We start from the raw sequence: 16578 nt of genomic DNA on the forward strand, positions 1-16578 counted from the left end.
TACTCAAATTATCTTTACTCAACTGAAAATTTTTGCTTCTGCCTCTCAAATTGCAGGGTGAATTCTATCATAATATGATCACTGTCTCTTGAGGGTTCCTTTACCTTGAGCTCCCTAATCAAACCTGATTTATTGAACAACAAATCCAGAATTGCCCTTTCCCTTGTCAGCTTGACCACAAGATGCTCTTAAAGGCCATCTTGTGGGTATTCTACAAATTCCTTTTCTTGGGATCCAGTGTTCCCAGTCTCCCTACATATTGAAGACCACATGACCACAATAACACTGTCTTCCTGAAATGCTTTTTCTATCTCTTATTAGAATTTATACCCTGGATCTTGGCTACTAGTTGGTGATTGTTGACCAGGCCTTTTTCCAGTATCACAAACAAGACTGATGTGTTCTAATGTTTGGTTAAAAATACACACTTCCCAGACAATTTAAAAAGTAAAACAAAACCAACATCATGTTAAGTTTAATATTGGAATTTATCTGGAATTCATCATGCTTGGATAAGCCTTAGACCTTTGAGTATAAAACACCTCATGCGGTGACGGACATCATACAAAAGCCTATTGCTGGCACACATACATAATGTACATCCACAATAGATATACCTTCCAAATATGCAAATCGCCCAAATTCTTTCAGCACGTTGGGTAGAGGTGGAAATCCAGCCTTCTGACTATCACTTGTTATACTTAAATCATCAGGTACCTGTATCCAGATGGTCCCTCCATCAGACAAAAAATAGAGTTCATTGAACAGGGCTGATTTGTACCAGTCAGGTAATTGGCTGAAAAATTATTAGGAAAATGTGAAATTAGTTCTACATTTTTAAAAAAATTAGTGTGTGTACAAATTTAGCTTTGGTGATATCCATAAACATATGGCATACATACTAAGTAGAAACAGTGATATTTCAAACTATTCAGAGAAGTGGGAAATTCAATATGAAAATGGGCAGAATAACTTTAGATGTACTTCCTCAGCACAATTTGTTATTAATATCTTGCAAATATTATTTTCAAAATTAAACTATATTACATATACAAGATTTTATCCAGTTACTAGCAACCTGCTGTCATACGAACTGGTCACAGACCATAAGACACTGGAGCAGTATTAGGCCATTCAGCCCATTGAGTCTGCTCTGCCATTCCATTATGGCCATCCCGGATCCCATCAAGCGCTATACACTTGCCTTCTCACTTTATCCTTTGATACCCTGAATGATCAGGAATCTATTAACTTCCACTTTAAGTATACTCACAGACTTGGCCTCCACTGTAGTTTGTGGCAGAGCATTTCACAGATTCACTACTCTCCGGCCAAAAAAAAAATTCCTCCTTACCTCTGTTCTAAAAGGTCACTCCTCAATTTTAAGGCTGTGCTCTCTAGATCTGAATGCCCCCACCATAGGAAACATTCTCTCCACATCCACCTTATCTAGTCTTTCAACATTCGGTAGATTTCAATGAGACCACCTCATCCCCCATATTCTTCTAAATTCCAGTGACTACAAGATCAAAGCTGCAAAACACTCCTCATATGTCAATCCCGACATTTTCAGAATCATCCTCGTGACCTCCTCTGGACTCCCTCCAATGACAATATATCCTGAGATATGTGGGCCAGAACTGCTGACAATACCCCAAGTGTGGACTGGCTAGTGTCTTATAAAGGTTCAGCATTATCTCTTTGCTTTTATATTTTATTCCCCTTGAAATAAATGCCAACATCACACTTGCCTTCTTTACCACAGATTCAACCTACAAATTAACCTACTGGGAGTCTTGCATGAGGACTCCCAAGTCCCTTTGCAACTCTGATGTTTGAATTTTCTTCCCACTTAGATAATAGTCCGTGCTATTGTTCCTTCTACTAAAATGCATTATCATACATTTCCCAACACTGTATTCCATCTGCCACTTTTTTTTGCCCATTCTTTCAATTTATCTAAGTCTTGCTGCAATCACATTGCTTCCTCAGCACTACCTACCCCTCCACCTATCTTCGTATCATCTGCAGACTTTGCTACAAAGCCACCAAGTCTCCAAATCACTGACAAACAATATGAAAAGTAGTGGTCCCACATTCTGACCCTGAGGAACACCACTAGTCACTGGCAGCCAACCAGGAAAGGGCTTTTTATTCTCACTTGCTGCCTCCTGGCTGTCAGCCATTCCTCCAACCATGCCAGTATCTTTGCAGTAACTCCATAAGATGTTATCTTGGTAAGTAGCCTCACGTGTGACACCTTGTCAAAAGCTTTCTGAAAATCCAAGTAAATGACATCCACTGCCTCTCCTTTATCCACCCTGCTGTTACTTCCTCAAAGACCTCTAATAGATCTGTCAGGCAAGATTTCCCTTGACAGAAACCATGCTGACTTTGACATATTTTATCATTAGTCTCCAAATACCCTGAAAACTCATTCTTAATAATAGACTCCAACACTGTCCCAACCACTGAGGTTAGGCTAACTCGCCTATAATTTCCTCTCTTTTGTCTTCCTCACTTGTTAAAAGGTGGAGTGACATTTGCAATCTTGCAGTCCTCCAGGATCATGCCAGAATCAAGTGATTTTTAAAAGAACATGACCAATGCACCCACCATCTCTTTAGCAACCTCTCTCAGGACCCAGGGATGTAGTCCACCTGGTCCAGGTGACTTATCACTTTAAGACCTTTGAGTCTGCCTAGAACTTTGTCCTTTGTAATAGCAATGGCACTCACTCCGGCTCTCTGACACTCATGGACCTCTAGCTCACTGATACCACAGTGAAAACTGATGCAAAGTACCCATTAAGTTCACCTGCCATTTCTTTATCCACCATTACTACCTCACCAGCATCATTTTCCAGTGGTCCAATAACAACTCTCACCTCACTTTCACTCTTCATATAACTGAAAAAGCTTTTAGTATCCTGCTTTATATTATTGGCTAGTTTGCCCTCATATTTCATCTTATAGCTTTTTTTAGATCCATTTTGTTGGATTTTAAAAGCTTCCCAATCATCTGACTTCCCACTCTCTTTTGCTACTTTATATGCTCTTTCTTTGGCTTTTATGTAGTCCTTAACTTCCCTTGTAAGCCATAGTTGCCTACCCCTGACATTTGAGAACTACTTCTTCTGTGGGACATATCTATCCTGCACCTTGTGAACTATTTCCAGAGACTTCAGCCAACTCTGCTCTGCCAGCATCCCTGCCAGTATCCTCCTCCAATCCACCTGGGCAAGCTCCTCTCTCATGCCTCTATATTTCCATTTATTTCATTGCGATACTAATACATTTGACTTCTGCTTTTCCGTCTCATATATCCTTTCAGTCAGTTGAACAGAATGATAAAGTTGGCTCCTTAGGACAACACTATGAATACTTAAACAGTTCAGCTTGTAGTTCTTGCCCAACCTCAGCACTTTCTCCACACGAGTTATTTTTTATGTGGTCATATATATTGATAATGTGACAGATTTATTCTAAAGTAACATGTACAAAATGCTGAAACTCAGCTGGTCTGGTCCAGATGAAGGTCTCAGCCCAAAATATTGATTGTTTATTCCTTTCCTTAGATGCTCCCTAACCTACCGAGTTTCTCCAACATTTTGTATGCATTGCTTTGGATTTCTAGCATCTGCAGAATCTCTTGTGTGAGGATTTATTCTAAAACTATTATCATTAAAAATAATCCCACTGACATTTTCTGAGTTGATGGGAGGTTGGAGTGAAAGGGATGTGGTGATAAATGCACAAAAGTAAAACCAATAAGTCAAGTCAAGTCACTTTTATTGTCATTTCAACCATAACTGCTGGTACAGTACATAGTAAAAATGAGACATTTTTCAGGACCATAGTGTTACATGACACAGTACAAAAACTAGATTGAACTATGTAAAAAAAAGAGAAAGCTACACTAGACTACAGACCTACACAGGACTGCGTAAAGTGCACAATACAGTGCAGGCATTACAATAAACAATAAACACAACAATAGGGCAAGGAGTCAGTCCAGTCTCTGGGTATTGAGGAGTCTGATAGCTTGGGGGAAGAAACTGTTACCAAGTCTGCTCGTGAGAGCCTGAATGCTTTGGAGCCTTTTCCCAGACGGCAGGAGGGAGTAAAGATTGTATGAGGGGTGCTTGGGGTCCTTCATAATGCTGTTTCCTTTGTGGATGCAGCTTGTAGTGTAAATGTCCGTGATGTCGGGAAGCGAGACCCCTCTGATCTTCTCAGCTGACCTCACTATCCGCTGCAGGGTCTTGCGATCTGAGATGGTGCAATTTCTGAACCAGGCAGTGATGCAGCTGCTCAGGATGCCCTCAGTACAACCCCTGTAGAATGTGATGAGAATGGGGGGTGGGAGTTGGACTTTCCTCAGCCTTCGCAGAAAGTAGAGATGCTGCTGGGCTTTCTTTGTGAGGGAGCAGGTGAGATTCTCCGTCAGGTGAACAGCAAGAAATTTGGTGCTCTTTACGATCTCTACCAAAGGGACATTGATGTTCAGCGGGGAGTGGTCGCTCCATGCCCTCCTGAAGTCAACAACCATCTCTTTTATTTTGTTCACATTAAGAGACAGGTTGTTGGCTCTGCACCAGTCCATTAGCCGCTGCACCTCCTCTTTGTAAGCTGACTCGTCGTTCTTGCTGATGAGACCCACCACGGTCGTGTCATCAGCAAACTTGATGATTTGGTTCGAGCTGTGTGTTGCAGCACAGTCGTAGGTCAGCAGAGTGAACAGCAGTGAACTGAGCACACAACCCTGGGGAGACCCCGTGCTCAGTGTGATGGTGTTGGAGATGCTGCTCCCAATCCAGACTGACTGAGGTCTCCCAGTCATGAAGTCAAGGATCCAGTTGCAGAGGGAGGTGTTCAGGCCCAGTAGGCTCAGTTTTTTCCAATCAGTTTCTGAGGGTTCATTGTGTTGAATGCTGAACTGAAGTCTATGAACAGTATTCGAACGTATGTGTCTTTTTTTGTCCGGGTGGGTTAGGTCCAGGTGGAGGGTGGTGGCAATGGCGTCATCTGTTGAGCGGTTGGGACGGTACGCAAACTGCAGGGAGTCCAGTGAGGGGGCCAGCAGGGTCTTGATATGCCTCATGACGAGCCGCTCGAAACACTTCATGATGATGAATGTAAGTGCAACGGGACGGCAGTCATTTAGGGAGGACACTGAAGACTTCTTCGACACGAGGACGATCGTGGCAGCCTTGAAGCACGTTGGAACGGTGGTGCTGCTCAGGGAGATGTTGAAGATGTCGGTGAGAACATCTGCTAGCTGGTCTGCACATCCTCTGAGCACTCTACCAGGGATGTCGTCTGGTACAGCAGCCTTCTGTGGGTTGACCCTGCACAGGGTTCTTCTCATGTCGGCCATGGTGAGACACAGCACCTGGTCATTTGTAGGAGGGATGGACTTGCTCGCTGCCACGTCATTTCTGCCTCAAACCGGGCGTAGAAGTTATTCAGCGCATCTGGGAGGGAGGCATCACCTGCACAGTCAGGTGCTGTAGTCAGAAGTTTCATTGGCACAGGACTAGTAGATTTACCAGACTACTGGATGTTATTGTAGTAATGATTTTTAATTTATATTTTAAGGTGTTACATAGTAAACAAACTTTTCCAGGGTCCTGGTAAATTTCCAGTAATCCAGATGCTGAACTACTGAGATTTTTGAAAAATTAGGCAGCATTTTAGAGGTCTTTTTTTGGGAAAGTAGTGAAAACTGAGATGAAGCTAGTGACATGATGAAGGAAAACCACCAAAGATGACGACCTTCATTGCTGCTCTGAATGCCAGCGGCATAATAGGAAGTATTTTAAGAGTTTTACTGTGTCAATTTTCATTCCCCATAATCACTCCCAGCTGATGGTGAGAAGTGAATGCTACGTCAAAAAAATACCACTTAAGTGTTCTGTAGCTCTCAACATATCTTTGTCCTGTGCTTAGGGCAAATTAGTGTTGAGCAGTCCTAGCAAAATCCAAATTGGACATTGAGGTGGCTACTGGTAATTGCTACTTTAATAGTATTGACAATACCTTCCATTGGTTTTGCAGATCATTATAGCTAACTGGTGGGCAATAATTGGCCCTATTGGAACTGTCACTTTCTAATATACAAAGTATCAGTAACTCTTCAGAGTCAGATCCATTAAACATGATAGTTAGACTTACCTTCAGATGACAAATGCCCACATTAAAAATTCCATATACAAAGATAAAATACGCAATACTTGTTGTTTCACTTAACAAGATGACAGAATGCTTGATCAACCCAATCTTCCGAAAACTCATTTACTCCTTTTAAATAAAGTTTGCAAACACTTCATATTTCAATACTTACCAATTGTTTAAAATTGGACTTTGCCAGTCATGAATCTTTTGTTCCCATTGTTTGTAGTGTGTTAAGGAGTAGTGACTTAAAGCAGGAGCGGCTTCACCTTGTGTCCCAAAATAGCGGGTGTACCATCTAGAAAACAAATTCAACTCTTACTGGTACAAAATGTAGCAAGTCATTAACCAAATCCTTCCTTCTCCTTAATGTAACAGGCATCCCAATTATTACTTTAAATAAAAAAAACTATTTTAAATAGTAAATTTAAATACTCCATACTTCATTCATTCATTCAAAAGCTGAAGTCATCAAATATAATATGCCAGGGTAATTCCTAACTATATCTCCTTAAATCATTCTTTCAAAGGAAGGATTTGACAGACATTTTATTTGATAAAGAAACAAAAAACATGAACTTCGGTATGTTTTCAGAACATGTCTATACTTACAATTTAAGTAATAATAATGCATTCAATGCATTTTCATTTTGCTTTAGACTACTAGATTCTCTAAACAAATGTAGTCTTGTTCAACTATTTACATGCAAAATTTCCAGATCATGAAGTGGAAAACCTACTAAACTTGGACGTCCTCACAATTTCTCTACTTAAAAAATGTCTGATGAGCTATTGATTGAGACTGGACTGGCAAAAGAAACCTTGGGCAAATGCAATAAGGTATCCATGAGAACAAAAGAACTTGAGAACAACTGAATAATAGCTAGTAAAGCATTAACACAGGTCTAGAAATATTAACTATTTTCTACAATTGCACTGGAGGAGCATCTCAGCATTTTCTCAAAACCAAAACGTGATGAGAAATCTAAAAAATGCAGATATTTGAATGTTCTGTTATAGAATCAGTCATGCAAGAGGGAAATGGGCCCTTTGGCCATGCCAGCAAGATGCCCCATCCAGGCTAGTCCCAGTTGCCAGTTTTTGACACATAACCTTCTAGCCCTTTGCAATTCATGATTATGCTTTGCATTTGCCTGCACTGTACTCTCACTTATCATTTATTCTGCATTTTTATTGTTTTACCTTGTTCTGCCTTAAAGTACTGTGTAATGATTTGATCTGTCTAAACAACATGAAAAACAAGCTTTTCACTGTACAAGTGACAATAATAAACCAATACTAAATACCTGTCCATCTTTTAAAAGTTGTTATTGTACATGCCTCAACCACTTCTTCTGGAAGCAATTCCACATTGAAACACTGTGCGTAAAAATGTTGCCCCTCAAGTTCATCTTAAATCATTCCCCCTCACCTTAAACATTCGCTGTCTTGTTCTTGATACTCTAGATCTGGGAAAAAGAAAGAGTGCTTCCACCCTATGCACCTCATGATTTTATACACCTCTGTAAAATCACTTAACAGTCTGCTGTGCTCCAAGTAGTTCTGGCCTGTCCAACCTCTCCCTATAACTAAGCCCTTAAATTCCAGTTTTTTTTTTTGGTTTGTAAAGGGGAGGAAAAAAAGAACTTTTCTCAACTTCTTGGTGGAATGTGTTCAGGGTGAGCAGTTGAACAAAATGAGCTGAATGGTTTTGAAGCCTTCTTGCTTGATTACTTTTTAAATTACATAAGCTGGCCATGTGCTCACAAGAAAATGGATAAGCTCCATATACCCAAATTAGATTTTTCTTACCTTGCATGTTCCTTTTCCTTTGATCCAAAATAGATCTTGGGCATATCCCACGCAAGACAAAACTCCACAACAGCTTGGTTTTTGGCTGGAACAGTGCAGGTAGCTGCAACAGCTGCTGCAGTAACTTGTCCTTTTTCTGTTGGTTTACTTTTTCCTGGGAATAAATGAAAACACCTAAATCAGCACATCTTGATAAAAAGACTAAATGGATGAATTTACAACAAATAGATGTGATTGGGTGGATGAGGATTCAAATATTGTTCACAGTAAAACTACAACTTTGTTACTGTATCTCAAATGAAAAGCAGCCGTATATCTTCTGAAGTTTCTTCCTGCTGCAATGAGCTCCTGCTGAAATACAGTCTGGCACTGAGTGGACAGACGTTATCTATATCTTTCGTATTTGATCAGGTATGCAAATATCAGATATCATTTGTAATCTCCATCTCAAAGTCGTGCATAGGCAAGCTGGGCCAACATCGCGAATAAAGTTAGCTTGCAGTGAAAGAAAACCTGCTAAAAGTGAAGCAACTCCTGCACATCAAGTTGCTTTGAGTAAAATCCACAAATACACTTGTTTTCTGTATAACTAATCTGGCTTTAGACTATGCTCTAACTTTGTTTACCTGGCCTTACTACACTAATTCCATTCATTTTTACACATTTAATTACATTAACATTTCACAATGTTCTGCAGCCAATGAAGTACTTTTATAGTCATTAGACCATAAGACACAGGAGTACAATTAGGCCATTCAGCTCCACTGAGTCTGCTCCACCACTTGATCATGGCTGATTTATTTTCCCCTTTCCATCCCATTCTCCTGCCATCACCCTTAACCTGTGACATCCTTATAAATAAGTACTCATCAACTTCTGTCTTTAAAAAAAAACACTCACTGACCTGGCCTTCACAGCTGTCTATGGGAATGAATTCCACAGGTTTACCACTCTCTGGCTAAAGAAATCCCTCATGACTGTTCTAGTGGGATGTCCTTCTTTTCTGGTCCTAGATTTTGCAATTATTGATCATATCTTCTCTCCATCCACTCCATCTAGTCCTTTCAGTGTTCAATTGGTTTCAAAGAGATCCCTCCTCGTTCTTCTAAAGCCAAGTGAGTACAGGCCCAGAACCATTAATCACGCCTCGTATGTTAACCCTTTCATTTCCAGGATCATTACCATAAACCTCCTCAACAAGGTTTATGAATTGAACTGTTTGAGATCGTGGGCAGATTTGACCATCTGGGGCACAAACCACCTGAAGGAGATGGGGAGGAACTGTTGAAGAGACAGGGTGTTTACACCTGAAACGTCAGTAATTCCTTCCTCCCAGCAGATGCTGCTTGAGCAACAGTTCCTTCAACAATTTGTTGCTTCAGATTTACACTTGTGAATAGGCAAGCAGAACCCAGTTGATCAAACGGAAACACAATATGATCCAGCTTATGATTCTAAAAAATAGCTTTGTTCTAACTCTGGATACTAGACTGAACCCTACCAAACTTGCATTAACCGATTAAAGCATTTCAGCTGCTTCATTATTATCACTCCAATAAAAAAAGTTTTATAGTTCAGTGTACTGTTACTTCAAATCAATAGGTATGCATAAAAACACTGAAGCACATGACTGATCAACACACTACAACTGTAGACATTAAAGACCATAATTTAATTTTAAAGATGGCAATAGCTTATCTAATATTAGGCTTTTTGGTTGAGAAAACTGGTGTTGAAATGGTATTGTTAATTATGTATTCTTTTCTAAAATAATTCACACTTGAACTTCAGATACATGATTTAGCAGTTATATTTTAATATAACTATAAAGATTTTGAAAAATTCTGATTACAGTATTGCTATTTGGCAATGCAGAATGATAAAAATTGAGTTGAATGTTTAGACAAAATCATCAACTTTCTTATTTCTCCTGACACAGTAAGTCTTTTCCTCATAAAAATCACAATTCACTGAAGTAGAATGAATGTGCTTTACTTAGTGACATTGTGATTGACTTCTGTAGTGTCTGTCTTTGGATTTGGTTTTCTATCAGTCTAACTGTCTGTGGGTAACTTGAAGCAGAGCTAATACAGATATGCTACACAATTCAGATCAAATAGATGCTAGATTGAAGTGAAGGGTACTTCCAATCTGCTCCCTACTCCCTCCCTTAAGCTGTACCCAAAACTAATAGCACAAGTCTTAGTTTGGCATATTGGTTTAGTGAAACCCAGTTCAACAGCAAGCTGCAACAACTACAAGTTTAAATAACAACAATCTGAGTTATGACAAGCTGGATGTGAGGGGGGTGGGGGTGGGAAGAAGACAAGTAGAGGAATTATTTGCAGATCTGTTACATACCACAAAGATTAAGTTTGACAAGGAACTTCAAAAAAGCAATAAAAAGTTTTGAGAAGTTTCAATACATGCATAACCTTTTAAACAGTAAACTTTGGTCAAGATAAGCAAGAGGAAGTAGTAAAATGAAATCTTGAGTCTCAAGATATTTATCCACTTCTGTCACTGGAGAGTGAAATTATTGACTCAGTGACATTAATGTAATATGATGAGCAGCACACCAGGCTTGAAATAGAATGAAACAGACTAAAATGGCAAAGATGAATGCTGGAGAAGGTGCCTTTAACACAGAATGACCAGTTATTGCCATTGAGCCAGACCACTGGCTTGCTCCCATCAACAAATCAGATGAACATTCTGAAGCAAAAGGCTCAGAAACTGGATTAGATTTAGATTACTCTGAAAAGAAACAATGGGGTACAACTGTTTCTGTAATTTTCTCTGGTCCCAAAACCAAACAACCAAATAGTAATAACAGAGATTAGTAATTATGAATTTAAATATAAAACTGGAGAACCAGATTAGCAAGCACATGTTTAACAGAACAGGCTTACCTGCTGAGGAAAGAAGTTCAGAGATATTGGGCACTGCTGATTCCTCTCAACTACCCATTAACTGATCCGTTCCAGAGATCTAAGCATGCAACTGGCAAAAGGGAGAATCACCACTAGCTGCAATATTCAGCCTCCTACATTTCATTGACAGAAAAATCATAACGAATGTATGATAAAATCGTAAAAGATCAGCTGAAATTTCAAGGAGAGAAAAATCAGCATTTACCCTGGATATCAAAATAAATCGATGTTGCTCACAAATGGTAAAGTTGTCACCCCAATAAGAGATCAAATGCAGTGATATCAAGTGAAAGTCTACCTCTGTTCACTCTTATGGTAGTAATATTATCAAATACTCAGCGGCAATGCTTAATTTGTCAAAAGTAATTTAAACCAAATCCCTTCAATTTCTGTGTGAGATCATCTAATTCCCTGGTTACATTGAACTGGGATACAATAATCATTCAAAGCAAATGTATCCTTATTCCTGGTTCTCATTCCAGGTATTATCTATTAAACCAGCAAATACACCTTTTGTACAGTGTTGAGGGGTTCTGGACCCTCTCTAATGCCAGAAAGTTTGGGGCTCCCACACAAATACAGTGAAGTTATAATGTGAGCACTGAATATTTTCCCCAGTGGGCTTTACGTAGATGTCAGTAGCTGAGTTTACTGGAACACTTGCAGAATCTGCTCATGGTTTCAAGCCACGTTCAGCAAATCTGTTCCACAATTCTCTACCTGAAATAGAGTTCCTTAAAAACACAACAACAATCTAACATCCTCAAGACTGCCTCCATTTTTTATTTTGTAGGAAGTGTAAAACATTCTGAAAAAGCAATCCATAAAGAAATCCTAATTATCCATTTATTTTAAAGATTTCTCTACTGTCGCTACTGAGACTCTTACATCCTACATGACATTGCAGAAGGTGATATGTGACTATATTTGTTATAAATGCTATAGGATACGATTCTGTCAGTGTTGAAGCTGCTTTTCATTTGGAGAGTATCCCATTTAAAAACAGTGGAAAGTCACTGCAATTCAGTAGGGGAGTCACTTGCATCCTGATGCCGAGCTTCTAAAGTGCTCTCACAGCTACAGTATATGCATGTAGCTTAGCCAAGTTGAGTTTACAGTCAGTGGTTCCCAAGATACTGATGAAGGTCATGCTGCTGAGTATCATGGACAGACTTCCTAATATGGTTCAGACATTCTCACCTATCAGTCCAACCTTGAATTACAACTAGGCTGCAGTCACAAAACATATCGATTGAGGGAAAAAGCAACTGAACATTCTGCAATCATCACTGAACATCTTGACTTCTGAAGTTATGGAAGTCATAAGTGAAGCAGCTTAAGATGGTCGGGCCTGGAAAAAAAAACACCATGGCAAAATCCTGCAAAGACCTATTATCTCTAGATGACCAATATTAGAAATGTCCCAGTTATAACATTTTTATCCCTATTGCTTTTCTCATACTTCCCAAAAACATGTTTAAAACACTCCTTTTTGACCAAGTTTTTGGTTACAGACCTTATACTAGAGTTAGCCTGGTGTTAAGTCTTTCATAAATTTCCGTTGTGCATTTTACTGTGTTAAAAACTCATCATTACGGGTCATAATTTAGTCTAATTACTAATGAATACCCACTTATCAATTTATATTGACTAACCAAAGAAATTCATTAATGGTACTCATTGGTACTCAAACCACTACAATTCACCTACAACCAAGACAGGCCAATGGTGGACACCATCTCCCTGGCACTATTCTCATCTGAAGCATCTGGACAGTAAAGACACCCTTGTCAGACTACTCATTGACTACAGCTCTGCTTTTAATTCTAATGTTCCAAACAAATTCATTACCAAACTCATAACCCTGAGTGTTAATATCTCCCTCTGCAATGAGATCTTCCATTTCCTGACCAACAGACCACAATCTGTAAGAACAGACAGCAACACCCCAGCCACAATTATTGTAAACACTGCTCCTCCACAAGTTTCTGTCCTTAACCCCCTATTCTGCTCAATGTACACTCATGATTGGGTGGCCAGATTCTGCTCTAACTCCATCTACAAATTTGCAGATAATGGGGCATCAGTCAGAGCTAAGATGGCACCAGACAGAGACTTCTTCGAGCTCATCGGTGGAAACAGCTCATTTCTACATTTAATGTCTTTCTTTTTCATTTCAAGGTGGAAAGAAAGCCTGTGGGTATATTTGGGTGAACGACTAGTTTTTCCTTGGGGGCTTTACTATTATTGCATGTTTGGTGGGTGAAGGATGCTGATGCTTTTTGCTGAAATAAGTGGGGAGGATAGGGTGGGTGCATTGGGGGGAAGGTTAGAGGGGCTTTGGGGTGTGCATGTTTTTACTGTCACTCGTTCTTTGGGCACTTTTCTGTTTTTGTGGATATCTGTGAAGAACGAAAATTTCAGTTTGTATATTATATACATTCTCTGATATTAAATGGAACTATTGAACTAACAGCAAGAAGATATGGAGTACCATAACATGGGGTCATGATAACGATTTTCTCAGTCAGTAGAACAAGAGAGCTGGCCATGTCTTTAAGGGGGACAGTGCTCCTAGATCAATGGTGCTGAGTCTGAGGGTTGAGAGCTTTAAGCTCATAGGATTAAGAGTCGCCAACAGCATGTACTGGTCTGGGCATTAGATGCTACAGCCAAGAAAGCTGTTAAGTAGAAAGCAAGTGGCTTTTACACCAAGTACCAGGAAGTAAGTTTTCATATCTTGAGGGAGCCTAATCACTGACAACACCCAAGTAAAGGTCACCTTTGATCAGAATCATAGATGATATGAGTCCAATAGGAGTTAGGATGCCCCATAGCAAGTCACTTAGTTCCTGACCCCTAACCATACCCTTTTCACTAAATACAAGGCACATGTCAGGAGAATGATATAATATTCTCCAGATGCCTGGATAAGCAATGCATCAATTTAAGCTTAATACTATCCAAGAAAATGCAGATTGCTTCATCCATTTTTCTGAACATTCTTATCCTTCACTACTGATGCACCACAGTTACAGAGTGTACCATCTATAAAACACACTTGATTACTCCTAACACTAATACCTATATCACCAAGGACAACGACAGCAAAGATGTGTGATTACCAGCACCACCTGCGCTTCTGGTGTTACACAAGCAAAACAGTTATCAACACTGGAGCTGTGATTATTTATTAAAAGTTAGATAACCCAATCCAGAGACACAAATACAATTGCCAATTACACACCGATGGTAAAGCAATAATTATCAACACAACACAAAAACCTGATAGATGAAACATGCGGGCAAAACTACAGCAGGTGGGTTTCAAATTGGATAAACAAGGTCATCCATCTTAGAACACAAATGTATCACCAATTACATAATTCTAGAACTAGTGGAAGTCCAGTCATTCAGCATTGCACATTCACCAATTACTGACATGTAACTGTACGGAATGTGAGTTTTTATAGATGGAGAAAAAGTTTTCCTCAAGTTATAATAGCAGTGGCTAGACAAAGTTAGAGGAATTATGCAGAGTTTTAGGCACTGCTAGTGAAGGAGATGACAGAGCTACAGATCTACAAGAATACTAACATGTTATTAAGAGTCACTAAGAAATAATTAGATAAAATAGGCTTGAATTCCCTGGAATATAGAATCTTAGAGTAATTTTTAATTTAGAATTTCAGAAGAAAATGTTTTCTTGCTAATGACAACAGAGGACATTATTGAACAGTGAGAGCCATTTTGGAAATAAAAGAGTCTTTTGAAAGATAGAAAATTTCAATATTTTCACAAAAAATGTCAATTCTTTTGAACTAATTCTTTTAAATTTGAAATTGGTGTTTCTTTGCTAGAAAAATAAATAGATAGAGCCAAGACAAGAGATTAAACTATAAAATATAGGAAACCTCAATCTTGATCATACACTTCATGCCAGTTCACATGGTTTTAATAGTTAATATTTGGAGTTGGCTCCCATTGAATAGTTTTCTGATCTTGAGATCCAAAAATCACACAGAAAAGTGCTCCTAACATTTAGCAAAAATACTCCAAGACCTATAGACTTATATTCTCTAACAAATGTAATGGTGGGAATAGGACAAGGACCTGGCCTTAGAATTTCAAAAATAATTATTTTTTTTCTTTTGCTAGCCCATTCACTAGTTGTGTTTCGGCTGTTTTCTCATGAAGAGGGGGTATGTTAGTTATCATAATGTTTTTAACCATTTAACAGTGAACATAAGAAAGAGGAGCAGGAGGAGGTCATCTGGCCTGTCGAGCCTGCTCTGCCATTCATTATTGCTGATCTGGCCATGGACTCATCTCCACCTACCTGCCTTTTCCCCATAACTCCTAAATACCCTTCTACACAAAAATCTATCCAACCTTGTCTTAAATATATTTACTGAGGTAGCCTCAACTGCTTCACTGGGCGGAGAATTCCAGATTCACCACTCTCTGGGAAAAGCAATTCCTCCTCATCTGTCCTAAATCTACTCCTCCAAATCTTGAGGCTTTGTCCCCTAGTTCTAGCCTCACCTACCAGTGGAAACAACTTTCCTGCCTCTATCTTATCTATCCTTTTAACAATTTTATATGTTTCAATAAGATCTCCTCTCATTCTTCTGAATTCCAGCAAGTACAGTCCCGGGTGACTCAATCTCTCCTCCTAGTCTAATCCCCTCATCTCTGAAATCAACCTGGTGAACCTCCTCTACACTGCCTCTGAAGCCACTACATCCTTCCTCAAGTAAGGAGACCAGAACTGCACACAGCACTCCAGGTGCAGCCTCACCAGTACCCTGTACAGTTACAGCATAACCTCCCTGCTCTTAAGTTCAATCCTCTAGCAATGAAGGCCAACATTCCATTTGCCTTCTTGATAGCCTGCTGCACCTGCAAACCAACCTTTTGTGATTCATGCACAAGCACTCCCAAGTCTCTTTGTACAGCAGCATGCTGCAATTTTTTTTTACCATTTAAATAATAACCTGTTCTTTCATTTTCCGTTCCAAAGTGGATGACCTCGCATTTACCAACATTGTACTCCATCTGCCAGATCTCTGACCACTCACTTAACCTATTTCAATCTTTCTGAAGACTCTCAGTATCTTAGCTTTTATTGTACAATTTGCTTTTCCACTCAATTTAATAAAATACTAAGTATTACTTGAACTTCTATATTAACATCCACAGAAACATTTACCTGAAAATGATGGGGCAATTTTAAAAAAATCACAATATCACTGCAAGATTTTAATCATTTTCTTCCGCTGTTTATTTGTAAACACTAGAACAGATTGCAGCATCTTTGCTAACGGTCACTACAGTAATGGTATGATTGAGTGCATTGTTTAACCACCATTCCTCATTCTCAATTTCCAGTTCACCGTCATTTCCCAAATCTTTAAACCACACTGGATGTTTGTCATGGGGATATGACTTTAGCACCAATGATGTACTTTTCAACAGTCGGCTTTCAGGTAGCATACATATAAGAAAATGCCAGCTGAATACACAGCAAGTGGCTGCTGTCTACAAACGCATGTTACATTCCACCTTTTGTAAAGTGGAAGAATTTAATGATTTGCTTGGTGACCCCTGATTTAGTTGGGATAAAATGCAGCACCTACTTGGTACATCAGAAGTGGCCG

General features: G+C 39.3%; 1 protein-coding gene across 2 annotated transcripts in view; it reads right to left on the bottom strand.

Moving 5' to 3' along the window:
* The window catches only part of gba2 (glucosidase, beta (bile acid) 2), a 55782-nt gene that overhangs the window by 18009 nt on the left and 21195 nt on the right, over positions 1 to 16578 (bottom strand). For both annotated transcript variants that reach the window (XM_059989533.1, XM_059989532.1), the window contains exons 7-9: positions 7986 to 8139; positions 6346 to 6471; positions 618 to 796 (exon numbers count right to left, since the gene is read on the bottom strand). In XM_059989533.1, the coding sequence (XP_059845516.1) occupies positions 618 to 796; positions 6346 to 6471; positions 7986 to 8139 (459 nt within the window). The remainder of the gene's footprint in view (positions 1 to 617; positions 797 to 6345; positions 6472 to 7985; positions 8140 to 16578) is intronic.

The sequence above is a fragment of the Hypanus sabinus genome, chromosome 14 (assembly GCF_030144855.1).
Source record: "Hypanus sabinus isolate sHypSab1 chromosome 14, sHypSab1.hap1, whole genome shotgun sequence".
NCBI lineage: Eukaryota > Metazoa > Chordata > Chondrichthyes > Myliobatiformes > Dasyatidae > Hypanus > Hypanus sabinus.